The sequence below is a fragment of the Sceloporus undulatus genome, chromosome 7, assembly GCF_019175285.1.
Source record: "Sceloporus undulatus isolate JIND9_A2432 ecotype Alabama chromosome 7, SceUnd_v1.1, whole genome shotgun sequence".
In the NCBI taxonomy this organism is placed as follows: domain Eukaryota; kingdom Metazoa; phylum Chordata; class Lepidosauria; order Squamata; family Phrynosomatidae; genus Sceloporus; species Sceloporus undulatus.
This window is the reverse complement of record NC_056528.1, coordinates 6,451,097-6,478,847: the sequence shown is the minus strand read 5'-3', so window position 1 is coordinate 6,478,847 and position 27,751 is coordinate 6,451,097. Positions and strand designations below refer to the sequence as shown.

Below are 27,751 nucleotides of genomic sequence, written 5' to 3'. Positions count from 1 at the left end.
GCTACAGTGGGACCTTGGTATCTGCTGGGGCAGTGATGGCGAACCTATGGCACGCGTGCCAGAGGTGGCACTCAGAGCCCTCTCTGTGGGCACGTGTGCCATCATCCCAGCACAGAGTTTGCCAGAGTTTGTTACTAGAAAGCCAGAGGGACATGGCACTTTGCAATTAATAAGTGGGTTTGGGGTTGCAGTTTGGGCACTCGGCCTCAAAAAGGTTCACCATCACTGGGGTTTGGTTCCAGGACCCCCCATAGATACCAACATCAATGGATGCTTAAGTCCCATTAAATACAGTATGGTATTAATACTACTACTGCTGCTACTACTACTACTACTACTACTACGGTGGGACCTTGGTATCTGCTGGGGTTTGGTTCCAGGATGCCCCATAGATACCAAAATCAATGGATGCTCAAGTTCCATTAAATACAGTGTGGTATTATTGTTGTTCTTGTTGTTGTTGTTACACTGGGCCTTTGGTATCCGCTGGGGTTTGATTCCAGGACCCCCCGTAGATACCAAAATCCATGGATGCTCCAGTCCCATTTTGGATACGGGAGACTCAACCTGCATCCCTTGCTGACCTTCTTCTTCAAAATAGTGTAGCCTTTACTTCTCAGGGAGCTCTTGAGGTTCCTATCCAAGTTCCTATACTGTAGTTAATTTCCCACATTTTCTTTCTGGCTAAACCATTAATCCACAAAACATGCAGAGATAGCTGTGTTGGCCATTTAACACATGAAAGCAAAAATCCATCAGTGATACCTTTATTGGCCAATTGAAATGGACAATATTAAAGTATATTCTGCATTTCAGTTGGCGAATAAAGGTATCAGTGATGGACTTTTGTTTGTATTTGTTCCACAGTAACAGCTCTGACCGGGAAATAAAAAAACAGGCATAGGTTTTTGTGGGTTTTTTGGGCTATGTGGCCATGTTCTAGAAGAGTTTATTCCTTTTGCTTCAGCAAAAGCTTGCTCTCCTTTCTGGCAAGGAGACAACCTGGGAAGCAACTTTGTCACCTCTTTTGTTATTAAAACCGAAAAGCGAAACAAATTTGCCAAGGGAAATAAGTTGCTGTAGCCGTGGCCAGATCTGAACTCATGCACAGATCCATGCTTCTATATCTAGTCACTTTGGAGGTATGCTGTTTAAATGACATATGCGTCCTAAGAGGCCAGAAGCCGCGCCAAAGCCACACTCCAGTGCTAAGGACTGGAGCGCAGCTTAGGCACAGCTTCTGGCCTCTTAAGATGCGTGTATCATTTAAACAGCATACCTCCAAAGTGACCCGAAGCAGCTTTATTTAGGCCTGTCTGTACAGACCCAATGGCTCCAGGTGAGACCTGACCAAAGCAGAATGAAGCGGAGTTATAATACGGCAAGGTCACATGAGCGTGCTGGATCCTTCCGAATCACATTAGTACTGTTGCCAGCTTTAAACCAAAGATTTACGTCTCTTTGCAATGCTTTGCCCTGCCAGAATCTTTCTTATCAGCCTCTTGAAGATTAGTTCCTTATCGTTCTGATGTTTTGACAAAAACACTACCAGAAGCTGGGGCAAGAAAAGAATAATAGTACCTTACCTAGACAATCTTCAGCTAAGAAGCTCTCCGTGAACGCGGGCATTTTGGAACAGTTGGGTTTCCAAAGAAACTGAAACCGCGCCTGATCTGTTCACCGTACCAAAAGCAGCGCATGCTCTCAGAACCAAACCTCCCACCCGAACAACCCCTTCCTTCATCTCTAAAGGTAGTATAGGACCCAAAGCGGTGACGTTTGAAGCTGACTCTCCAGCCGAGCAAGAGCCGGCACATGCCCAAATACCAAGACGGCGAGACATCCAGCTGGAGGATGGTTTCTCGTGTTCCCTTCCGCGCGGCAATTGAGAGGAAAGGCCAACCGAGACGGGAAAAGTTCTGTTGCAACCGTAGAAGCGACTGAGCGATTCTTGTAGGAGCTTGTTTGAGGTTGCCAAACTTGCTTTTGCTTCAAAGCACAGGAGGTGCGTTGAGCAAAAACAACTAAAGAGCGGGGAGAGAAGAAGAAGCGTGGGGGAAATCTACAGAGAACATACCTCAATGTTGACTCTCATTCGTTGGACGGCGAGCGTTGCTTCCCAAAAAGTCTCCTTCTTCTTCCTCTCACGCACACGGTTTTCTTCCATATAGCAATGGGAGTGGGTAGGGAAGCGCACTCCTCCCATGTATATTTTACATAATGAGGGCTCTGAGATTACAAAGGGAGTTTTTTATCGTCCTTGTTCTGACCGCTCAGCTCCAAGGTAACAAACACCATGGGAGGAGGGCAAAGTGCACTATGTGGACAACACACTCCTCTCTTTTCTTTTTTACAAAGGGGAACTTGTTCTTTGAATTGGAAACAGAGTGAAAATTGTTTATGACTTAGTGCCCCATGCCACATGCCCTGCTTTCTTGTGCGCCAACAAGCTGGCACCAAGAGAAAAGGTGGTTAACTCGCATGTGGGCGGTCAGGTTAACCATTAGCAAGCACAGAGGCTGGCTTTGGAGAGATCATAAGACCAAGTAGTTAGGTTCTTGCTTACACACTTTTTTCTGTTGAATGTCTCAAATGCATTCTTTGCGTGTGGAGCAGGGTTCTGCCCTCAGGTGGTTTAGACTGTTGCTGTTGTAGATTTCAAAGATATAGCCGTGTTAGTCTGTAGAATCGGTATGTGGAGAGATCTTGTATCACCTTTGAGACTAACTGAAAGAAAGAAGTTGGCAGCAGGAGCTTTCCTAGACTTTCTCAGAAGCATATGGTGGAGTCTAAGAAAGTAGACTTTATGGCCCAGACAGACAGGCCAAAAGATACCTACTTTGGGTCACTTTGGAGGTATGCTGTTCAAATGACACACGCCTCTTAAGAGGCCACAAGCGGCGCCAAAGCTGCGCTCCAGTCCTTAGCTGGGGATGTTTAGCCTGGAGAAGAGACGTTTAAGAGATGACATGACAGCCTCATTACAGATGGCCTCATTCCCACTACCTTTTAAGCTGGATCGCAATTTGGTTTGAACCAGTTCAAATGACCCTGGTTCCCACTTAAATCGAATTGCTGAAGCGATTGGGCGAAGGAGGCCATGCACCAGACCCATTTAACCCACGCCTTTTGGATGCTGATTTTTTCTGCGTCTTTTTTGTTAAATCGATTCTGCACAAGATGCAAATCGACTTAAATTTGCCCTTCGGCCAGCTGGAGAGGGTCCATTTTGAATCGATTCATGCATGAATGTGAACCACAAGTGGAATATTTTAGAGGGGGAAATGTGATCGGGGCAAATGTAGTGGGAACCATGCTCCACTTTCAAATCGATCTATCGGTTCGGATTGCAAACCAATTTATCTGTAAGTGGGAATGGGACCTAAGTATCTGAAGGGATGTCATATTGAGGAAGGAGCAAGCTTGTTTTCTGCTGCTCAAGAGAATAGGATCCGGAGCAATGGATGCCAGCTACAGGAAAAGAGATTCCATCTAGACATTAGGACGAACGTCTTGATGGTAATCGCTGTTCGACAGTGGAAGATGCTACCTGAGAGTGTGGCGGAGTCTCCTTCTTTGGAGGTCTTTAAACAGAGGCTGGATGGCTATCTGTCAAGGATGCTTTGGTTGTGTATTGCTGCATGTGGAAAAGTGGTAGATGAGAAGACAGAACCATTTTTGGTTTGATGCTTGCGGTATGGGGTTGGACTAGATGGCCTTTGTGGTCTCTTCCAATTCTATGAATCTGTGATCCTATAAAGGGGCTGCAAGGGCTATCTAGTCAGGTCTCTGCCATGCAAGAACACACAGCCAAAACACTTGTGAAAGATGCCGATCCAACCTGGGTTCAAAGACCTCCAAAGGTGGAGAGCCCACCACTCTCCAAGGAAGTCCATTCCACTACTGAACAGTTCTTGCAGTAAAGACATCCTCCCTAATCTTTCTGGAGAATCTCTTTTTGTGTCATCTGAATCCATCCATTCATGTCCTAGTAGTCTCTGGAGCAACAGAAAACAAGCTTGCTCCTTCTTCTACATGACATTCCCTCAGATATTTCAAGATAGCTGTCGTGTCGCTTCTCAATCTTCTCCGAGCTAAACATGCCTAGCCCCTTACTTGTTCCTCATGGGGTTTGCTTTCCAGACCTTTGATCATCTTGATCTCTCTTCTCCGCACATGTTACAGCTTGTCAATATCCTTCTTGGAGAGGGAAAAGGCACTTCTCTGTAGTGCCAATGGAAGTTTTCCATTTCAGAAAACAAACAAGGAGGAGTGTTAGTCTGTAGAATCAGTACATAGAGAGATCTTGTAGCACCTTGGAGACTCAGTGAAAGCAAGAAGTTGGCAACATGAGCTTTCCTAAACTTCAGTCTACTTGCATCTGAGGAAACAGACTGAAGTCTACGAAACTTCATGCTGCCGATTTCTTTCTTTAAGGAGGAGAGGATTTAAACCTCCTTTACCCTGACCTGATAGTCTGGATCTGGAGTATTTATTTAAACCAGGGTGCATTTTAAGCCTTTGAGACTTCAAGGAGCCATTCATAGCAACTGGACAGGATAAACTGTCTGGTTCTGTAAACAAGATATGTATGCCTTCAGCTTCTTTTAAAAAGTTATACAAGAAAAAATGCACTTGCAAGAAAAACCCAACCCAACCCTGATCCAAAACCACAGTCAGAACATATGGGATCGAGGAGGAGAAAGGAATACCTTATCTGCACTATATTAGCATTGTGTGATAACACATACATTGCCAATATGTGTGCCTTGCAAAATCAATCCCAGCCCATTTTGTCCTTCCCACTTACAAATAAATCAGTTTGCAATCTGAATCAATGGATCAATTTGTCAGCGGAGTGTGGTTCACACTGTGCGTTAAATAGGTCTAACATGGCCCCCCCTCCAAACCGCTTTGGCGATTCGACTCAAGTGCGAACCAGGGTCCTTTAATCACTTCAAACCAGTTTGCAAACTGGGTTAAAATGTAGTGGGAATGAGGCCAAGATGTAGCCATCGCAACACAAATTGGCTGTTGGACTGCATAGGGAATTCTTGACACAATAAGGTTATAGGGTCTTTCAAACTACACAGTTATAACGCCATGAGTCCACTTTAATGGCCACGACTACATCCTGTGTATCTGGGACTTGTAGTTTGAGGAGACACTACAAATCCCTGGTGGAGAATTCTAAAGACCCCTCCTTAAACTGCAAATCCCAGGATTCCTTTGGATGGATCTATGGCAAGCCAAGTGGGATCACAGCATTATAATTACAAAGCAGGAAAGGGCCCCTACCCCAAGAAAAACAGTATGTAGAGAGCTCTTGTAGCACCTCTGAGACTAGCGGAAAGAAAGGAGTTGGCAGCATGAGGTTTCGGCGACTAAAGCATCTCCGACAGATGGCCATCCAGCCTCTGTTTAAAGACCTCCAAAGAAGGAGCATTTTACTGTTAGACAATGGAAGACACTTCCTCGGAAAGCGGTGGCGTCTCTTTCCTTGGAGGTCTTTAAACAGAGGCTGGATGGCCATCTGTTAGGGATGCTTTGATTGAGAGTTCCTGCATGGCAGAATGGGGTTGGACTGGATCAGGGCCCTTGGGGTCTCTTCCAACTCTAGGATTCTAGGACTCTATGATTCCACTAATCCAATGCCATAGACCAATAGACCATACTATGATCAATGATATCCAAAAACAAGCCAGGTGGATTGCCAGGTCTTGTTTTTCTGGTCTGGAACTCCGGCTTGAACCCAGATGAAATGGGTGCAAATAACATTTCCTTCAAGTACGTCTGTGGCGCCAATCACCACATGGACAATGCTGGCGACGATTCCTTCCCTTCAATGGGCACAGGTTTTTACACTAATAGTTTGCTTACAAGATGGATCTTCAAGTTCATTTCCAGCCGGAATGATTGAATTGTTGCACAAGTGTGTTGGGTTATTTCCGGAGGAGCGTTCATGTGCTGGAATCATTATTTGGCGCAAGGTCACCATCTGAGGTCCTTTCAGAGATGACACATTTAATAGGATACTCTTCTCTATTTATTTTTTTAATTAACATTTTCAAATTTCACAATACAAATTACTTACTTCTTATTCCGGAGAGATGCCACAACCGCTAGACCGCGTGGCGTCCCTCCAGAGTAAAAAGAACCTGGTTTTTCTGGGTTCTTTTAGTGGCGCCCAGGTAATGCCAATGGCACACATGTGATGCAACGGACACTATGCGTACGTATGTATTTCTACTGTGCATCCATCTGGACCCATTCCTCTTTATGGATGACTCAGTGCTGAAAGGTAGAGACGGCACCATGATTGCAACATCAGCATCATAATCTGCAAATCACTGGGTTCCTGACAAATGATCCTCTAACTCACACTTTAATCCCTGGTGTATTTATACTACCGGGGCTTGAATCACTGTGTTCCCTCCGACGGAGTCCACTAAATCAAGCCATCTGTGATTCATGGGTCTCTCCAGGGAAACATTTTAACTGAAAGGCATGCCTGGATTCATTTTTTGTGGCAGCACAACTGTAAGCGGCGCACAACACATTCGCTTCCTAAGTGGAGGACGCTTTGTTAAAACCCGGTTTTCCCATCTGCTGTGCGGAAGAATAGCCACAAATCTCACTTCAGCAAAGGGAGGATTTCGTGAGCCCTGCAAGATGATGATGATGATGACGACACAGAATTTGTGCATTCATACAATCAGTAATTTTATTAGAGAATGTTCAGTTGGAGAGATTCGGCAAATTTAGTTATAGACACTGAGCAGGGAACCATGAAAGCTCCAACATCATATCTTATGTCTATGTAAATCCCATATGATCCACATTGCACAAATAAACTAGTTTGATACCACTTTAACTGTCATGGCTCAGTACCATGGAATTCTGGGAACTGTAGTTTTTGTGAGGCATTTAGTCTTCTCTGTCAGAGTACATAGCACCCCAGCATTATAGAGGGCCCCCCAAATCCCCCCCTGGTCCAAGCCCCTTCTGTCTTGTGGGGATACATAACATCCCACTGTTATCAGGGGTCCCCCCAAAGCTGGCTTCTTGAGACTGAGATGTCAGAATGGAGGACATTTTGAAATCCCTGGATTCCAACTCCCAGCATCTTGCAAAGGGATGATGGGGACTGCAGTCTTAGAGGGCCAAAAGAGTCCCTTTTGACTCCTGCATTGCACTTAATGGGACTAGAGCATCCATAGGTTTTGGGGTCTATGAAGGGCCTGTTCTAATTCATTGGACTGCAACTCCCATCAGCCTGGGATTTGGGAAGGGATGATGGGGACTGCAGTCTTAGAGGGCCAAAGGATCCCCTTTGACTCCTCCATTGCACTTAATGGGACTAGAGCATCCATAGGTTTTGGGATCCATGGAAGGCCTATTCTAATTCGTTCTACTGCAATGCCCATCAGCCTTAGCCAACAATAGCCAGCCAGGGATGCTGGGGACTACAGTCTCACCAAGCCTTTGACTCTTCCCTTGCATTGAATGGGACTTGAGCATTGTGGCTTTTGGGATCCACAGCTACCCTTGAATGTTTTCTGAATAATAATAATAATAATAATCACAATAATAATTAAGCATACACCTTTTAATTGATCAAAAGAGAGAGAGAAGGGAGGGGGTCTTAACTTTTGGAAATGCCAAGTATTGCTGGCCTCAAGGGTTTGGTTTGGAGAAGGGAGGCTCTGGGCAAAGGAGAGAGGAAGAAGGCATCCAGGTGCATTTGATGCAACCATCATCATCATCATCATCACCAACACCTGAGTCTCCATAGACTTCGGTTTGATCAAGTTCTGGCTCATAGAGAACATTCCTAATACACGGCTGCCATCTAGTGGCCATTTTAGAGCACTGCAGCCTCTTTGAGCTTCCTCCAAACTCCTTTGGATAGACTTAAGGAGAGAGAGAGGCACAAAAGTCGAGCAAGAGAGCGAACTAAAGAGAGAGAGAGAGAGAGAGAGAGAGAGAGAGAAGGACACCTGATTCCTTTAGAAAACCCCTTCAGATACATTAAGGCAAAGGGTCCCCCAAATCCCTCCCCCCTCCGGTCCAAGCCCCTTCTGTCTTGTGGGGATACATCGCACCCCAGCGCTATAGAGGGCCCATACACATACATATCTACACACACACACACACACACACACACACACACACACACACACGCACGCACATATATATGTATATATACACATATCTATCTATCTATCTGTCTGTCTATCTATCTATATACACACACACACATATATACACACATATATTATATAAATATACATGTAGATCTATACAGACACACATCTGTATACAGACACAAGTTTAAAGCTACAGACACACACACACACACACACATATATATACACATATATCTATATACGGACGCATACACAAATACGAACGTATATATCTATATCCACACATACATATCTCTCAATATACACACATATAACATGCATGTGTGCATATAGAGACGTGTGTGTATGTGTGTATATAGATAGAAATTGTGTGTATTTGGTTGCCTATTCCCGAGGGGTGTGGCCCATGGACCATAATTATAATCATTTAAAAGGTGAATAGTTTATTGTTATTGTTATTGTTACCCCAAAACTGGTGGCCCTACCTCTGCCTCTGGGTTCCCAGGAGAAATGAGGAGCAGTGGCCATTGGGCTTCACAAAAGGAGGCTCCCAGAAGGTCCATGGCTTCAGACAGCGGCTCTTCCCCAGGGTCCCTCCATTGATGCCAATGCTGCTAGAAAGCCTTGCAGCTGGACGGAGGATGAGGAAAGAAATGCCCCATAGATCTATCCCATGGAGGGAGAGTCCTGGCTGGAGCCAAACCCCAGCAGACACCAAGGGCCTCTTCTAAATGGTTGGACTGCAACTCCCAGCAGCCTGGGAAGGGATGCTGGGGGCTGCAGTCTTAGAGGGCCAGAGGGTCCCCTCTCCTGCAGGAAACTGAAGCGGAAGAACCCTTTTACTCCGCCATTGGACTTAATGGGACTTCAGCAGTTATAGGTTTTGGGATCCAGGAAGGACCTCATCTAAATGCTACTGGAAAGCCTTACAACTGGAAGGAGGACGAGGAGCCAGGGATGCTGGGGACTGCAGTCTCACCTCTTCTCCAGGAAACTGAAGCGGAAGAACCCTTTTACTCCTCCATTGGGACTTCAGCATCATGGATTTTGGGATCCAGCTACCCTTGAATGTGTTCTGAATAATAATAATAATAATAATAATAATAACAACTCATACATCTTTTACCCTATCCTGTGTGTTTGTGTATATGTGTGTCTGTCTGTGTATATATGTGTGTGTGTATCTGTCTCTATAGCTCAGAAGTATATATATATATATATATATATATATACACACACACACACACTAGAAGTATGTGTGTGTGTGTATGTATATATAGACACAGCAGAAGTATGTATGTGTTTGTGTATATATGTGTGTGTGCATATATATATATATATACATACACGCATACTTCTGATACACACACACACACACACACACTCCTCCATCCAGCTGTAAGGCTTTCCAGCAGCATTGGCATCAATGGAGGACGGAGGGACACTGGGAAAGAGCCTCCTTTTGTGAAGCCCACTGGTGGCCACTGCTTCTTCTTTCTCCTGGGAACCCAGAGGCAGAGGCAAAGATGACGAGTCTCCCAAACAAACCCAGGAGCCAGGAACCATGAGCCCCTTGGAGCCTGAGAATGCCTGCAATGCTTCCTTTCCGCCACCAGAGGAATATACCTTTCTCTCTCGGGCGCCCTCCTGTGGCTCAAAGGGCGCACTTTGGCCTCTTGACGCTTATTAATACAGTATGATTATCCTTTCCTGTCCTGGGGCGCCCTCTGGTGGCGGAAAGGGGCGTTGCAGGCCTCCAAATTTACATTCATCATCATCATCATCATTAGGCTGAGGACCCAAAAGCTTTGGTCCCTTTGCATCCTGGCCTCTTCCAGTCCAAGAGTATCATCATCATCATCATCATCATCATCATCATCATCATCATCATCATCATCATCTCTTGTTTTTAGTGGGGCTTTCGAGTCTCATTGGGGAGAGATAGGGGTAGGCCCATGGCTTTAACCACTAGGCCACCCTACCTTTCCTTCCCCCATTCAGACACCCTGGAGGATGCTGGGGTGCTATATATCCTAGTGTAGCAAAAGGGGTGTGGACTAAATGTCTTTTGAGGGGGTCCCTTCCATCTCTCGTCTTTGTAAGCTGCCCTGATTGCATCTTGAAGAGGGGCGAGATATAAATAATTTATTGTTGTTGTTGTTGTTGTATAATATTGATTATATGAAATTCCAGTTTCAATAAAGTTTTAAAATAAAAAAATTAAAAAGGAAAAAAGGGGGGGGAAGCCAATAGCAGCGCCAAAAACAATGCAATGTTGTCCAAAATGACTTGGAGACAGAGAACAACAACAACAACAACAACAACGTGGGCAAAAAGTGCTTGTCTCGGAAGTGCAGTTCCACAGCGTCATTCTAAAATGTCTACCTCTATGTTTTTGTACGTCTGCGTGCGTTCGTCACTATTTGCGGACGTAGAAAGTCCGCGCCGACGCTCGGGGGGGAGCTAAGGGCGGAAGCGTTGCCCTTACGATGGGAGACATGTCACTCTACAATTCCTAGCTCTATGTTTCCGTGCGTCTGCGTGCGTTCGTCTCTATTTGCTGACGTAGAAGAGGCGCGCTGACGCCCGGAGGAGCTAAGGGCGGAAGCGTTGCCCTTACTTATGGCATCGATGGCGGCAGCGGATCCAGGCCCGGCTTGTTTGGTTCGAGCCGCCCAGAAGGACGAGGTTTACCGGGCGGCGCTGAGGAGCGGCTCCGGGGCGGCTCTGGGCAGCTTGGCCGGTGAGGAGGGGGTCCCTTTGGCTTCTTAGGCTGCATCCATATTGCAGGGATAATCCACTTTAACTGCCCTGCTGGGCTCAGTGCTAGAGGACTCTGGGAAATGTAGTTCTGTGAGAGGTCGAGCCTCCTCTGTTAGAGTGAGCTCTGGCGCCACGAAGAACTACAATTCCCAGGGTTGTTTTTATTTTATACGTCGATTCAAGCAGCCATGCTCTGAAAATACTTATACAGTACTGTATATGTATGTATGTATGTGTGTGTGTGTGCGTATATATCTTAAATTATCTATCTATCTATCTATCTATCTATCTATCTATCTATCTATCTATCTATAATATATTATATATTATATTACATCTCTGGCTTTTCAACGATTACATTATATATATCTTAAATTATGTATCTATATATCTAGATCTATATATCTTAAATTATATATCTATATCTATATCTATAAAATCTTAAATTCCACAAATCAAACCTTGATTTACCATTTTATAAAATGGAAGACATTTTATTATCCCTTGTATTTAATGGGATTTTTTGGGGGGGGGGATCCATGGGGCGCCTCCTTTGTTTTAAGAATTTAATTGTATTGTTTTAATTATTGAAGGTGGGCGTGTTTGTGGGATATTGTGTTAATTATTGTGTTTAAATGTTGTTATTTTTGCGATTTGTATCTGCTGTTACCTGCCTCGATCCTTAAACAGAGGCTGGATGGCCATCTGTCAGGGATGCTTTGATGGAGAGTTCCTGCATGGCAGAAGGGGGTTGGGCTGGATGGCTTTTCTTGGGGTCTCTCCCAACTCTATGTTTCTATTCTATTCCTGCTGAAGACATTGAACAGTTTAACTGTGGGATCCCAGTTTGCTTATTGTGTCGTTTGCTCTGTCTCTAGGGGCTAAAACATGGCTGGAGTGGCAGAAGGAAATCGAGCTGTTTGCAGACGTGGCGTATTTCACTCTTACAACCCTTTCAGGTAATTCCTTTACACTCCTTAAACCGGTCTATGCGCAGTTGAGTCTGCTACCATCTCAAATTTAACTTTCTGAGGCTGCATCCACAGAGCAGAAATCATCCAGTTTGAAGCCACTTTAACCACTGCTACGGAGTTCTGGGAATGGTAACTTGTTGCGGCACCGGACCTCTCAAATGTAGAAGTCTAACTGCTATGGAATTCACATCATCATCATCATCATCATCATCATCATTATCATTTAATGCTGAGTACAGCCTAAACTTGTGCATCACTTCTTCAAGGCAACCATTTGTTCCTGTTGTGTGTTTATTTCTCCAGGTTACCAAACTCTTGGCGAAGAATATGTCGGTATCATCCAAGTGGACGCATCGGGCAAGCGAGTGCCTTCGGTGCTTCGGCGGGCCGCTTTCATTGCTCTGCACGCGGTCTTGCCTTACATGTTAGACAAGGGACTAAAGCACCTGGAACACGAACTTGAGGCAGAATCAGATGGGACGAGGACGCCGCAGAGCGGATACTTGGGTAGACTGAGGAGTCGAAGTTTCTTACAGCATTGGTTGCGGAAATGGCTTGGCACGTTAACAGCGCAGCAGAAGAAAACGCTTGGCCAGTCTGCGTACATCCTCAGGCAAAGCCTCCCACTTCTTCGGAGGCTGCACTTGGCCATCTTTTATATGAATGGTCTCTTCTACCACCTGTCAAAGAGGATGACAGGGATCGCATACGTAAGTAAAAAGCTTCTTTTCGGCATGGAAACATCCAGGGGGTAGCCGTGATGGCCTTGGTTACTTCTGGTAAAGATGGGATAAGGGTGCCTTGATTGTGAGTTCCTGCATGGCAGGGGTTGAACTGGATGGCTCTTGTGGTCTCTTCCAACTCTGATTCTATGACCAGGGCCATTAATACAATCTCTCGCAAATGTCCTTAATCAAATCAGAGCCAGATCAACCCACTAGTATTGTGGGAATCATAGAATAGAATCATAGAGTTGGAAGAGACCCAATCACCTGCCATGCAGGAATACACAATCAAAGCTCCCTTGACAGATGGCCATCCAGCATCTGTTTAAAGACTTCCAAGGAGGGAGACTCCATCAATCTCCGAGGGAACGTCTTCCACTGCCAAACAGCTCTTGCTATCAGGAAGCTCCTCCTAATGTTTTGGTAGAATCTCTTTTCCTGCAATTCGAATCCATTGCTCCGGGTCGTGTTCTCTGGAGCTGCAGAAAACAAGCTTGCTCCATCCTCAATGTGACATCTTTAAGGTGAAAGATATAAAATTATTGGTGATATGAGAGCCCTGTATAAGTATTTGAAGGGGTGTCATATTGAGGATGGAGCAAGCTTGTTTTCTGCTGCTCCAGAGAATAGGACCTGGAGCAATGGATGCAAACTACATGAAGAGTTTATTAGTGGATGCTTAGTGGCAAAGACGGCAGTGAAGTCTTATTTCTCCACCATCACTGCATCATTGGCTAGCGGAGCTATTTTGAGCAATGAAGAGTCTTTAATGCTGGAGCCCAGAATGGGAAATCTTAGAATCATAGAATCGTAGAGTTGGAAGAGACCCCAAGGGCCATCCAGTCCAACCCCGTTCTGCCATGCAGGAACTCTCCATCAAAGCATCCCCATTGACAGATGGCCATCCAGCCTCTGCTTAAGGAAGGAGACTCCACTACAGCTTCTCTAAAGTATTCAATGCTCATCTAAATCACATGAACAGTATGTGATTTTGCCTATTCCCTGCCCTGACCCAACCTTGCAGCTTCGCTATATGGGATTTGCTGGAGACCAGAGGAAAGTTCGATCCAGCTACAGATGGCTGGGGATTGTCTCACTGCTGCATCTGGCGCTGATGGTTGGCATGCACACCTACAGGTTCCAACAGATGAAAAGGGCAAGGCAAGAATGGAAGCTGCATCGCAACCTGTCCTATCAAAGGTATAGTATCTGGCATTTTGACTGACAGACTGCCAAAATAAAACGGAAGGAGGAAGAGCCCTCCCTCCAATCCACCTGCCTTGGTCCAGGTCTCAGAGGGAGAGAAGAACCACTGGACCTCATCCCCTTTCCCTCCACCATTCCCTTCTCCTTTTGTTTCGTGTCTTTTAGATTGTAAGCCTGAGGGCAGGGAACTGTCTGATTAAAAATAATAATTGTAAGCCGCCCTGAGAGCCATTAGGGCTGAAGGGCGGGATATAAATACATAAATAAATAAATAAATAAATAAAATAAAGATGCTTTGAGTCTCTTTGGAGGCATGCTGTTTAAATGATGCATGCATCAGAAGAATCTGGAAGCTGCACCAAAGCTGCACTCCAGTGCTTAGGAATGGAGTGTGGCTTTGGCGCGACCTCCAGACTCTTAGGACCCATGCATCATTTAAACAGCAAACCTCCAAAGAGACTCAAAGCAGCTTTATTTTGGCTAGTCTGAACAGCCATAACCCAATCTAGGAGTCTATAAATATATTCTGTGGTTAAACTTGGGGTCTCATCCCAAAATATGTCCGTATGTATGTACAAATACAGGTAGTCCAAATATATCCTCCAAACAAATACCGCATCCAAACACTTCTGTCAAAGCACTCGGGAGTACTCAACGTGTATTGTTAATGTATATAAGTACATATATATAAGTTTATGTGTATGCAAGTACTGTACTTAACTCCTGTTAAAAATATAAAAAGGAACCTTCGCATTCTCTGAATAGAGGGGCGAAAGGTGAGAGCGCAGTCTGTCCTGGAAGCACCTAAAAGAAGCATTGACTCCCCTTTACTCTCATCCATCCAGTCTTTTGGACGGACACGGTTATGTTGGCCAGGCAATTTATGTTGTTGTTCCGAACCATGAGGGCTAGAAAGTCATACTTTTGTTGGGGGATGCTGGTGTCAGCAGAACTTGCAAGTTACACTCTAGATTCCTAAATGTCTCCTGATGTGATGAGCATATTGGTTGCAGAAACGTTTTCTTCCGTGGGAGTAAGCTGAATGAAAATGATAATTATTTCCCACCTTGTTTCCCGCAGGACTCAGACTGAGGAGCGGTTCCTGAACCGCAGTTCTTACTGCACTCTGTGCTTAGAAGAACGGCAGCATACCACAGCCACTCCATGCGGGCACCTCTTTTGCTGGGAATGCGTCACAGAGTGGTGCAACACAAAGGTACGTACCGACTCTCCTAAATACCTGAACTCGGGCCAGTACCATAATGCGTATTCCTTATATCTCTAACATGAACACAAGTTTGTGCTTAGCTCCGGCAGCTTCTATAGACATTATTTACCTCCAGCTTTGAATGCATTTGACCTAACATCAACAGCGCTCACAAGCTATGAGCTCAAGTATGGGTTATATGACAAACGCCAGAAGGCTACTCCGCAGTGTCTCCACCTACGTTTCAGATGTTTTTATTACTATTTGGTTATATTATTTGTTTGAACCCTTAGAGAACTATCAGTTAGGTGTAAGTCAAGCAAGGGGACCAGTGGCCCTCTAAGTATGTTTTACTTCTAGCTTCCAATGACTCTGGAAGTATGAGACTCACGATTTAAAACTATCTGTAGGGCCGTAACTACACCTTGTGCAGATATTAGCAAGCTAGACTGACCAAAGTATTGAAAGCTTCAGGAATGTTGTTTCTCATTAAGCTCCATCATTTCATTATCTTTTACATTCTATTCTATATTCTACTATATTAAAATTATTACTATAAGTCTTGCCTTCGAAGTGACGGCAACTGTCATGGTTGACAAGTAACTATTCAAGCATAACACCTGCAAGCTTCGGTACCACAAAAGAGGTCAAAATAAGCCACTCTTGAGTTCCAGTTTTGGGGAAAGAGTGAAATATACATCAGTAGAACAACAACAACAGGCAACATTTGAAAAGAAACCAGCCGAAGATAATGAGGGATGCTTGTTTGGCTAAAACATTTCAGAAGGGTGCATTTTCTAATCCTACTTTACTTATTCTCCCTTTCCAGGCTGAGTGCCCATTATGTAGAGAGAAATTCCATCCACAGAAGCTGATTTACCTGCGACACTATCAATGAGATTTCCTGGCCAGACTCTCAGATGGCAAAATGCTGGGAGCCAACTAAAGTACAATTTTCAATCAATGATATGCAAGACTTTGATATTAAATTCCTGCAATAAAAAACTGAGCAGCCAAACGCTAGTTTTACTGCCTTTACAGGGTGATAAGAACTTCTCACTTAACACAAAGCCATAGTATCCATCCCTTGGCTTGTTAAAATAAATCTATCCAGCCATTTTAGGGGGAGTTGGCATCGACCAGATCCCACTGCTTTTGAAAAATAGGATTTTTCTGCCTGAGTGGCGAGTTCGAGTTTAATTAAAATAATTCCCACTTGCCATAATATCTAGACTGTTGCAAATCTTGTATTTCTAGCTTAAGTGTCTCTAGGAAGAAGGCTCTACTAGCAGATAACTAAATATGTTAATCCAGGCTTTTTAGAACAACGTAGAAGGGCTCTACATTCAAATGCTCTAAATGCATTGGAGTTGGTATAGCTTTTAAAGTGCTGTGAAGTCAACGTAGACCAGTGGTTCCCAACCTGTGGGTTGGGACCCCTTTGGGGGTCGAATGACCCTTTCATGGGGGTCGCCTAAGACCATTGGAAAACACCTATTTAATTACAGTTATGAAGTAGCAATGAAAATAATTTCATGGGGTTGGGTCACCACAACATGAGGAACTGTATTAAAGGGTTGCAGCATTAGGAAGGTTGGGAACCAATGATGTAGACATTCACAGTTTGGCTACGATCTGGCTAAACCTACCCCACAGGAGTAAGGAATACGCTGTACAATGTTACAATCTAGGAAAGAGGTGCCTCAGTCAAAGGCTGGCATGAAAGAAGACATTTCCTAGATGCAGCAGGAGGAAAAAGTGTTTCATCCTGTAGTGTCACATATACAGTGCGTCCTCGCCTTACGTGGGGGATCTGTTCCGGATCCCTTCGCATAAGGCGAATTCCGCCTATGCTCGAGCCCCATTGGAAACAATGGGGCTCGTGTGCGGCAGCGCGGCGGCGCAGGCACGCACAGAGCGCAACGGGTGCACGCACCCATTCAGTTGAATGGGACGCGCCGCCCCTTCCACCCTGCGTGCGCGCCGCGGCTTGAGCACATATGCTCAAGGCCGCGTATGGTGGGCGCGCGTATGTCGTGGGCGCACTGTGTGTGTGTGTGTGTGTGTGTGTGTGTGTGTATATATATATATTATGTGGAGTATTATGGATTCTAGGCAGCAAGTGAAAAGATGGAGAACTATGGCCCCATACAGACAGGCCAAAATAAAGCTGCTTCGGGTCACTTTGGAGGTATGCTGTTTCAATGATGCATGAGTCCTAAGAGCCCGGAAGCTGCACCAAAGCTGTGTAGGACTGGATCTTGGCTTTGGCATGGCTTCCGGTCTCTTAATAAGCATGCATCATTGAAACAGCATGCCTCCAAAGTGACCTGAAGCAGCTTTATTTTGGTCTGTCTGTATGGAGCCTTAATGTGTAAAGTAAGCTAATACCTTCCTTTTTAGTCTGTTACTACAGGCTCTACTCATCACATTCTGAAATCCAGTTTGTACACACATTCCTGTACCACTTTTTATGAGGCATCATACACCTGAATAATTTAAACTCAGTAGTTTTCAACGGAATTTGTTTCTGTGGATGTGTTTCAATTTGTTTCCTATTAATGTTATGCAGAAGCTCTCACAATGTCTTAATACTGGAGGGGGAAATAATCTGTAGCATAACTCATATCTTTCTGACCAGTAGAGTGTGAATATTTCCTTTTACAACTGGTTGCAAACAGCTAACATTCTGCTCTATATATTGGGATAATAGTGCAAACTGGTTCTTTTAAGACTGACCTCAAACACAAACACACACCCCATATATTCTCTCACACAACCAGCTTATATAGATCTGTCTCTGGACTCTCCACTTCATCCTGTGCATCTGTGGAAGTAGGTTCAAGTCTATGAAAGCACATGCCACCAACATCTTTCTTCCAGTTAAGTTTCAAAGGTGCTGCGAGATCCCTTTGCATACTGGTTTTCCAGACTAACATGGCTATGTCTTTGAATTCAACCTCAAACACTATACGTTACTCCACAAGATTCAAGGATGCTGTTGAGAGTAAGGCTTTCCGGTATGTTGGTGTTATAAAAACTATTGAATCCAGAAAAGGGGCACCGTCTTTTAATAAAGTTGGGAATTTAAAAAAAAAAAGTCGATCAGTAAAATCGTTTATAGCTGTATAATAACATCAAAAATTTGTACATGCAGGTCAATATTTCTCTCCATAGAAAATTAGAAGCTGTGTTAAAACCCACAAAGTCTCCTCATCTGCCATGGCAAGCCTCTTGGAAAAGACTACATGAAATAAACTTAAGTCCATTTACAAAGAAAGAGAGAGAGAGAAAATCAGTTTCAGGGAAAAGTCAGTAACTGCTACCTAATATAGTGATAATCCCATGTCTTTAGCAAAACAAAAACAAGACCATGATAGTTAGGAATAATATCGAACCGTCACAAAAGAGCCGGAGATCAGCCTCTTCTTCGCCATAATAGCTAAATAAAACCTTGCGTTTTGAAAATCAAGAAACACAAGGCAGGCTTGTTTTAAAATTGCAATTTCCCCTCTAAGCAGAAGTACCATGGAAAAATAGTTATTATACCAGAGGTCTCTCTAGTTAAACCTTGGATCTTACAAAGCGCAATGAGAGGTTTAAAAAGTCTGGACGTAACGCGACCATCGGAGTCTTGTTTTCCTGTCATATAGCATTTGAACAATCTAGAGGAGGCAGGGCAACCAGGGACCAAAATATATATTAGTTTAAACTGTTAAAACTCTGTTCCACCTTAAGCTTAAATGGAGGCCCTATAATGCTTTAAAGGTTACATCCTCATATTCCTATGCCTTGCAATGTGTGCACAAACACAGCCGCTCTGCAGTATGCCCAAGGCGCTCTCTCAAAAGACAACCAAGCCCTGAAGTCCACAAACATGTCGGAGCCAGCTGTGTATAGTTCCTATGACCGTTTTGCGCACACATGGAAACACAAGTGTGGCTTGTACTTGCCTCCCAGGAAAGACAGTGAGGGGAGAAAACAGCTCTTGGGCACGTGAAACAGCAACTTGTTGCCAAAGGACACCGAATTCGAGACGAAGTTGTCAAATGCCAGTATCCTCCTGAAATACTTAAAGAGAGAGAAAAAAATGCTTGGCCCACAATAAACTGAAGGTAAAAGTTCTAACTGCCCTCTTAGTGATGACTTAGTATGAAGAAAAGAGGCATTGTTACAATGGCTCAAAACCGGTCTTTTAATTACAATGTAAGGAGTTGGTCAGCAGGCTCAAGTGTGATTTCTAGCTGGCAAAGGTCTTCCCCACTTCTTCCTTCCCTTTGTATTTCCTCTTGCCATGCGTGAAGGGTATATATCGGTATTTTATCATATGCTGCAGGAGGGAAAAGAGAAAATATTCAGGACACACCTTATAGTTCCCTTCCTCTTCCAACCCCAGCACATGTCCACTGGTCAAGCACAACCCAATATCTACAATATAGGATGCTCTTGTTGGAAAATAGACATTTATGACCTCCGACAAAGCACCCAATGACCCAGAGGCGTTAGAAAATCACACCAAGAAAAGGGGATATTTCAATTACGAAGGACAGCGTACAGCCTTAGAGTCCTACCTTGATTTGTCTCTTCATGGTGATGCAGAAAAGCATAATGAAATACATCACAAGAATTGGCCAAAAAACTGGAACGTTGAAAGCCTCAAAGAACGTACATGTCATTGCGACAAGGATACCTTTTGTAGCAGAGTGCCTGGAAGGAAAAGGGAAAGGTAGCCATTGCAATAAAGGTCTTTTAAAGCTATTGAATCTCAGTCCAGATTTCTTTCTGTATCTGTAGCATGCCCCATCTCCTGCTAAGATAACCTGGTCCATTTTCCTGCTTTCTCCTGATCAGTTTGCACTAAGATCTGATTCAGAAAGCTACAGTTATATCAGCATTTGGAGTGGAAATGCTAATGACACCTTGCTACTTCAAACAACTGGGATGAAATACGCTTACAAACAAACCCATGAAGTAGAGAGGGAAGAGCAATCTGGGAAAGGGAGATAGAAAAGAGGAGTAACAACACTGCTGAAATCGTTTGTATGGGATTGACGGTACCTACATTTCAGTCAAGAATAAACATTGTACCTGAACGGGGAGCATCCTACTGTTCCAAATCATGAAGAAGTGGCAATGTGTGTTTTTGCCTTCAGTCGACTGATGGTGACACCATGAATTTCATAGTGTTTTCTTAGGCCTGTTACAGACTGCCAAAATAAAGCTGCTTCGGGTCTCTTTGGAGGTATGCTGTTTAAATGATGCATGCATCCTAAGAATCCGGAAGCTGCACCAAAGCTGCACTGCAGTGCTTAGGAATGGAGTGTGGCTTTGGTGCGACCTCCAGACTTAGGACCCATGCAATCATTTAAATAGCATACCTCCAAAGAGACCCAAAGCAGCTTTATTTTGGCAGTCTGTAACAGGCCTTAGGCAAGGAATAGGGGGTGTTTTGCCAGTTCCTTTCTCTGGAATAGAGCCTATGGCACCTAGCATTTCTTGGTGGTCTCCATCCAAGTACTAACCAGAGCTGACCATCTTAGCTTCTGAGATCAGACAGAACCTGGTGCCTTTAGGTATTTAAGCCAGGAAGCGGCAACACCAGCCATAATGACATCTTAAAATGAAAAGTATTGGAATGCTAGGGATATGGGGGAAGTTGTCAATTGGAAGTGAGCTTTGGGTTTGCAGCAAAGGATTCCCATGCCTATCTAAGAGAGCAGAAATCTGGTGGAGTGAGAAGTAAGAGCAGGAAAACAGAAGTTACTCACCAGAATTTGAACTCTGGCAGCCTTCGGATGAAGGGACGAAATTCCTCATTTTGTTTTGTAGGTAATGAAGGACCCTCATCTGAAGAGAGGAGGAAATGCGAGATCTTAAAATAAATAATTCCATCATAGATTGTTTAACTACTAGTAGTTAATGGCAGAGTCATGGCTCAGTGATACATAGGCCCCAGTTTCAAACCCTGCAATCTCCAGGGTTTCATTGGCACCAACTATGATTTTAGTTTGGCATCAAGCTAAAATACAGGTCTTGATCAAAAACAGAATGGTCCCCAAATATGGTTTTAATAATGTGGTCCATAATAGGATTATATGACAGTTAATTAAAACAAAACAGCAGCAGTACAAACAGTACAAGATTAAAATAAGAGTAGGAATGTTCTTTATACCTGAATCTTCCATTAAAGAGGGATCTACCTTTGGCGACAAGAAAGCTATGAAAAGGTTTAAGTGGTAGATGCCCAAGGCATATGTCACAATGTACCAACCCTGGAAAGGAAAGACAAAAGGGTGGGTGGGGGAAATCGAGAACGTCAAATAGTGAATCAATCTAAAGTACACAACATAAAAACACACAGTCGCAGACCTATGTTGCCCACAGCTTGGAAGGATATGAAACTGACTATTAAAAATATTGAGAAGCAGCAGGAGAATATAAAGCAAGCAATGTATGAGAAATGAAACCCTTGTTATCCGCTGGAGTTTGGTTCCAAGATCCCCCATGAATAACAAAATCTGTGTATGCTCAAGTCCTATTAAATACAATGGCATAGCAAAATGGTGTCCCTTATATAAAAAGGGGATTTGATACTTGATATACTTTTATTGAACATTTACAACCGTGGATGCTTGAATCCATGTATAAAAAATCCGTGTATAAAGAGGGCCGACTGTATACACTGGGTCCTTAGTGTTGGCTGGGGTTTGGTTCCAGAAGCCCTCATGGATACCAAAATCTGTGTGTGCTCAAGTCCCATTATGTACATGGATATAGTAAAATGGTGTCCCTTAAGTGGTAAAGTCAAGGTTTTCGTGCATGCAGAATCCGTGGCTACAGAGGGCTGGCTGCAAAACAAATTCAAACCCTTCTAGATGTTTGGAGCTACAAATCTGATAACCTTTGCCCATTTTCTAAGCTGACTTGGGTTTATGAAGCTGTAGTTCTAAACCTACCCCAATCTAAACCAAGCAGAACCAAGACGCAAAGTGCACAACGAGGGAGACGACAAGAGGGGGGGCCGAGGACAGATCTAAGCTGAAATAAGGGGAGATACGAGAGATTGGATGCTTTATCTTGGGGAAGAGGGAAAGGGTAAGGGGTCTTGAATGTATAAACAAGGAACATAGCAAGATGAAGGTAGGTGCGGTGTCAGGAACATGATAAACTCATCAGTGTTTCACAAACAAAAACCTCCAGTTCTTTTAAGATGAATGTTATTTTCTTTTACAACCTGGTGATTTTTAATTTATGTATTTATAGATAAGATGACAACCTGCTGCTACAAATCAGTAGTGCGCCTAACATTGTATTACAGCTGACCGTGGTTGTAAGCTACCGACTAATGTTCTGGCCTCTTACCTGCAGTAAATAAACTCTGATCATGTAGATAAAACTTAAGCCCAACGTTACAACCCATCGTATTGCAGTGTAAGGAGTAGATTTGTCTAACCAGGACTGGTAAATCTAGAAGAAAGATAATGGTAAATGTTCAGTATTACTCATTATAAGGACCCCATAGATTATTATTATTATATATATATTGATTCAACTATAGTTCTGGGAAGTTGAGGGCGTGAAACTACCATACTAGGAGTCTCATTTATTGGATTAGTGCATTTCTTGCAAGCCAGTGTGGCATAGCAATTAGAGCATTGGCACCACAGCTCTGGACACCAGGGTTTGAATCCCCTCTTGACCCTTAGGTGCGTTACAGAGCGCCGAGAAGCGGCAGGCCGCCACTACTGCCAGTTGCAGTGTGAAGGAGCCCCAGTGTCCAAACTGCGCGGCTCCTCCGTGCTGGAAATAAGAAGCCCCAAAATGGCACTTCTCTTTGCAGCGCGCTAATGACGCCGCGAGACGCCAATGGCGCACTTGCGGCGTCATTTGCGCTGTGTGACGTGCAGACGCAACACATCTGCTACATCAAGATGGCAGCCCCCGTGTGGAATGGGCGCCGCCATTTTGTATGGACTCGGTCCGTATTAGGGTTAGGGGCGTCCAGAAGGGATGCCCCTTCTCAACCCTAATACGTACCGAGGCAACCCTAGCACGCCGCTTTGGCATGTCTGTAATGCGCCTTAGACTCTGGAATTCCTTTCCCAGAGAAGTCAGAATGGCAACCTCATTGCTGTCCTTCTTTAAACCTTTAAATCTTTAAATAATGGGCTGGGGGTGTTGTATAAAAGGCACACAACAACAACAACAAGGCATCTCTTAGCCAACTGTGTGAAACCAACCTGTCCAAGTCTTGTGAAAAATCTATAGACCACTGAAGGCTTGCCATGGATGGAATCACCAGTGCTGTCTCCTTCTGACATTTTTTGCTGCGGAAACAAAACAAAAACAACATTAACAACATAATTTTGGCATACTACACTTCCACCAAGTTAAATTCAAGAAACTGCGTTAGGCTGAGTTTGGTGAAACAAAACGTCCGAAGTACATGAGTCCTTGCAAACCTAGAGATATGTATTTCTTCTGTAGAGTCCACAGAAATTACAACACTTTGAACTTTCCAAATGAAAAAGGATTATTAGTACAGTGGTACCCCGGGTTACGAAATTAATCCGTTCCGCGGCGCCCTTCGTAACCCGAAAGATTTCGCAACCCGAAAAAGCCATAGGCGCTAGCGCTGGAAGCCGCGATTTCGTGCGAAAAAGCGCCGAAAAGCACCAAAAAAATTTTCGTAACCCGAAAAAAAAAAACGTAACCCGGAACAGTTTTTTCCTATAGAATTTTTTCGTATCCCGGAAATTTCGTAACGCGGTGCTTTCGTATCCTGGGGTACCACTGTATATTAAATGAAGAGTGCATATATTCTGCAAAACATTTTCAAATGAAGAGCCCAACTTGATATAGATAGCAGCAAAGCGAGGCAGGAAAGCATGTTGTGAGTTTATGACGCTCCACTGGCAATCCCTACAAAACATGACAACGGTTCAAAACACACTGCAGAAATAATCCGGTTCAAGACTGCTTTAACTGCCCTGGCTCAGTGAATCCTGGGCATTATAGTTTATTGTGGCACCAGAGGTCTCTGACCCAGAAGGCTAAATATCTCACAAAACTACAGTTCTCAGACTTCCCTAGCATTGAGCCAGGGCAGTCAAAGTGGCCTCAAACTGGATTATTTCTGCGGTGTGTTTTGGACCAATATTAGTCACAAGCCTGCATTGTGTCACAATGTGGCTGTTCTCAATTCAGGCGTTGTAGGAAGGACATTCACGCGGGCCAGCCATTCCTCCTCCTGGTCATGTGGATACTCCAGGAAATAAAACTAAGGCCTGTTACAGACTGCCAAAATAAAGCTGCTTGGGGTCTCTTTGGAGGTATGCTGTTTAAATGATGCATGCATCCTAAGAATCCGGAAGCTGCGCCAAAGCTGCACTCCAGTGCTTAGGAATGGAGTGTGGCTTTGGCGCGACCTCCGGACTCTTAGGACCCATGCATCATTTAAAGAGCATACCTCCAAAGAGACCCGAAGCCGCTTTATTTTGGCAGTCTGTAACAGGCCTAAATTCCATTAGCAAGACAAAAAGAGATCCAAGCAGCCTCAGTCCTTTCTGAGCCTCGAACGCTTGCAAAATGTATTCTGTGCAGTTTGGTTGGCCAGTACAGGCATCCCTGCTTTGTAGATTTTGGGTGTTATTGTGCTTTACTGTATGGCCAGTGGAGCTTTGAATGCTTGCAACATGTATTTTGTGCCGTTTGGCTGGCCCACAAGGGACTTGCTGTTTTGTGGATGTGGGATGTTATTGTAATTTGCTACATGACCAACACAGCTACCACTGGATATGTTTTCTTCGTGTAGAGGAAAATGTTGGCCCTCGTGGTCTTTCTGATTTATGAAGGTGCTGCTATTTCCCTGTTAAGTCATGATTCAAAGAATCCCAGCAGCTGTTGCTGCTGTGCCACATCACCCAAAGCAAAAAGCGATAGGACTTCCTGGTGTGTCATTGCCAAAGGGCAGGGCCACGTTCCTGTGAGTCAGAGAGAAAGCACTTCTATTGGCACAGAAGTATAGGAAAGCACTGTAGTAAGTAGAAATTGGAACAAAAAGGGCTAGGGAGGGAGAAACCATAATGAAATTACACCTCGGGGGGGGGGTCAGTCTTGAGCAAGGAAATCTATGAGCTTGACATATTAATGGGGAAATCCCTTGCACTTGCTGGGTGTTATTAATGGTAAGGCAATCATGCAAGAGCCGTCTGACACTTCCAGAAATACAACTCTAACACCCCAGAATTTTTCAAAGCAGGTCAAGGTACCAAGAAACAAAAGAGATAAATCTGAGAGCCAAAAGACCAAAGGAGACACAGGTCCAAAATATTCCTGACTCAGGTTCAAGTCAGTGAGAAGGAAAAGTTATCCCATGAAGGTATGAAGCAACCAGGCAATCGCACCATAGTGGTTCTTCTGTGCCTTCAAGTCATTATTTAGCAAGATTTATTCACAGAAGGATGGCCATGGCCTTCCCCTGAGGCTGAGAGAGTGTGACTTGCCCAAGGTCCCCCAATTGGGTCTCATGGCTGAGCTGGAAATCAAATCCTGATCTCCTGGGTCATAGTCCAGCACTCAAAATCATAATCCTGCCGTAAGGGTTAGAGAAATGTTCCTCTTTCCCTTTCCAAAAGCTACCAGCTTCTAGGTATCTACAAAGATCCTGCACAAGATGCATAACTTTACGATGGCAGAGCTGTGTCAACAACACAATATGCAACACTGAAACAATACACAGACCAAAAAAACACCTGAGGAAGTAGACTGAAGTCTACGAAAGCTCATGCTGCCAACTTCTTTCTTTCAGTTAGTCTCAAGATCTCTCAACATGGCTATATCTTCCAATTCTACCTGAAAGAAAGAAGTTGGCAGCATGAGCTTTCATTGACTTCAGTCTACTTCCTCAGATGCATTTGGAAGTACAATGAAGTCTACGAAAGCTCATGCTGCCAACTTCTTTCTTTCGGTTAGTCTCAAAGTCACTACAAGATCTCTCTACATCCTGAACAATACACAACTATGCTAGTAAACTGTGACAAGGTACAACATGCAATGCATGTCCCATTGCTCAGTGAGGTTCTCCTAATGCGCAACAGGACACTTTGGCGATCGGGAGCCATTGTATATTAGGATACGCTGCACAATGGCTTCGCAGGCACAATGGTCCCAACAAATGGCACAGCTCCATCTCCACTCTCTTCCTGCAAATAGCAACACTGCACAACAACACAATCCAATTTTATATCATCGTAGGCCGGTTTAACTAACCAAAAAGATGCCAGCTGAACATGTTTCTTACCAACACATGATTATAGTGAACTTATGGCGACCCTAAGGCAAACATATCACAGGGTTTTCTGGGGCTGAGAGTGTGTTAGTCACCCACGGTGACCCAATGGGTTTCCATAGCTGAGCTACGAATCAAATCCTGACTTCCAGAGCTGCAGTCCAATACTCAGCCACTACACTAACTGTCAATGAGCCCCAGGCAGCATGGCAATTCTGGGATTTGTAGCCCCAAAAGGTAATGTTTCCAGTCTGCAAGTTGCTTGAACAACAGCTTTTCGGTATATAAACCCTATCAACCAATTTGAATCTGTATCTATAGCCCCATACAGACAGGCCAAAATAAAGCTGCTTCGGGTCACTTTGGAGGTATGCTATATAAATGATGCATGCATCCTAAGAGTCCGGAAGCCGCGCCAAAGCCATGATACAGTCCTAAGGGCTGGAGCACACCTTTGGCGCAGCTTCTGGACTCTTAGGACACATGCATCACTGAAACAGCTTACCTCCAAAGTGACTCGAAGCAGCTTTATTTTGGCCTGTCTGTATGGGGCCCAAATGTGCTTTCAAGTCACTTGTTGACTTATCACAACCCCATTCATTTTATAGGGTTTTTCGTAGACAAGCTGGTTTTGCCAGTTCCTTCCTCTGAAACAGTGGTTCCCAGACTTGGATCTCCAGATGTTTCGGACCGCTGCTCCCAGAATTCCTGGCTGCCTGGGACTTCAGGGAATTGAAGTTCAAAACAATTGGTGGGCCAAAGTTTGGAGACCACTGCTCTGAAATACAGCCGATAGTACCTGGTATTCCCTGGTGGTCTCCTCTCCAAGTAGTAACCAGAACTGACCCTGCTTAGTTTCTAAGCTGAACACGATCTGTTGCTTTAGGATATTTAGGCTTTTTGACCGCAGACAACAATGATGACAATCCCAGAGGAGAGTTTCACTTTCTGGGAAGGGTATTAAAATTGTATGCCAATGCCTTTCACACAGTTGCTACAGACTTGAGGGAGGAGGAGGAGGAGGAGGCAGGCAGGCTTCAGTGCCATAAAGTCAAGAGCATGAATATATGCTGCCTAATACAGTTGGCCCTCCACAATTGCCAACTGACAATTTGAATTTTGTAACTACAAGTCTAGAAATGTGACCACAGCCTGTGTATCTATGGCTCCATACAGACAGGCCAAAATAAAGCTGCTTCGGGTCACTTTGGAGTTACGCTGTTTGTATGATGCATGCGCCCTAAGAATCTGGAAGCCGCACCAAAGTCACGCTCCACTATTAATAGTAACCAAATGCCTTTGGGGAAGTATGAAACCTCATGTTGCCAACTTCTTTCTCTCATTTTCGTCTCGTAGGTGCTCCAAGACCCCTTTGCAGACTGGTTTCCCAGACTAACATGGCTATGTCTTTGGATTCCTGGTCAGATTAATAATAC

The 27,751-nt window shown here is 44.2% G+C and overlaps 3 protein-coding genes across 6 annotated transcripts in view; 1 reads left to right on the top strand and 2 right to left on the bottom strand.

Moving 5' to 3' along the window:
* PLCH2 (phospholipase C eta 2) overlaps nt 1-2,432 on the bottom strand; it is a 239,746-nt gene extending 237,314 nt beyond the window's left edge. For all 3 annotated transcript variants that reach the window (XM_042479267.1, XM_042479268.1, XM_042479269.1), the window contains exon 1: nt 2,078-2,432. The gene's annotated coding sequence lies outside the window, so the exon portion shown is untranslated. The remainder of the gene's footprint in view (nt 1-2,077) is intronic.
* Nucleotides 2,433-10,734: 8,302 nt separating this feature from the next.
* PEX10 (peroxisomal biogenesis factor 10) lies at nt 10,735-16,043 on the top strand. The gene is made up of 6 exons (XM_042477788.1): nt 10,735-10,893; nt 11,792-11,872; nt 12,191-12,597; nt 13,637-13,812; nt 14,899-15,034; nt 15,855-16,043. The coding sequence occupies exons 1-6, from the start codon at nt 10,773-10,775 to the stop codon at nt 15,921-15,923; spliced, it is 990 nt and encodes a 329-aa protein (XP_042333722.1). The 5' UTR covers nt 10,735-10,772; the 3' UTR covers nt 15,924-16,043.
* Nucleotides 16,044-18,953: 2,910 nt separating this feature from the next.
* On the bottom strand, nt 18,954-23,352 carry RER1 (retention in endoplasmic reticulum sorting receptor 1). Of its 2 annotated transcripts, XM_042480184.1 has the most exons (7): nt 23,266-23,352; nt 22,388-22,492; nt 21,198-21,297; nt 20,794-20,872; nt 19,597-19,732; nt 19,229-19,355; nt 18,954-19,096 (listed from the first exon to the last, which is right to left on the bottom strand). In XM_042480184.1, exons 1-6 carry the CDS (start codon nt 23,344-23,346, stop codon nt 19,266-19,268), a joined length of 591 nt encoding a protein of 196 aa, XP_042336118.1. In that variant the 5' UTR covers nt 23,347-23,352; the 3' UTR covers nt 18,954-19,096; nt 19,229-19,265. The 2 variants fall into 2 exon arrangements, with proteins under 2 accessions (XP_042336118.1, XP_042336117.1); XM_042480183.1 differs by lacking the exon at nt 18,954-19,096 and having other exon boundaries at nt 19,197-19,355.
* Nucleotides 23,353-27,751: the final 4,399 nt, after the last annotated feature.

Bases quoted from the DNA above. Each gene is read 5' to 3' on its own strand.
- RER1 (XM_042480184.1), bottom strand. From the start codon at position 23,346: ATGTCAGAAGGAGACAGCACTGGTGATTCCATCCATGGCAAGCCTTCA. The intron at 21,298-22,387 runs GTAAGAGGCCAG...TTTCCTTTCCAG, and splicing joins TCAGAGTTTATTTACTGCAG to GGTTGGTACATTGTGACATA. The intron at 20,873-21,197 runs GTATAAAGAACA...TCCTCTCTTCAG, and splicing joins CTCTTTAATGGAAGATTCAG to ATGAGGGTCCTTCATTACCT.
- PEX10 (XM_042477788.1), top strand. From the start codon at position 10,773: ATGGCATCGATGGCGGCAGCGGATCCAGGCCCGGCTTGTTTGGTTCGA. The intron at 10,894-11,791 runs GTGAGGAGGGGG...CTCTGTCTCTAG, and splicing joins GGCTCTGGGCAGCTTGGCCG to GGGCTAAAACATGGCTGGAG. The intron at 12,598-13,636 runs GTAAGTAAAAAG...CCAACCTTGCAG, and splicing joins GGATGACAGGGATCGCATAC to CTTCGCTATATGGGATTTGC.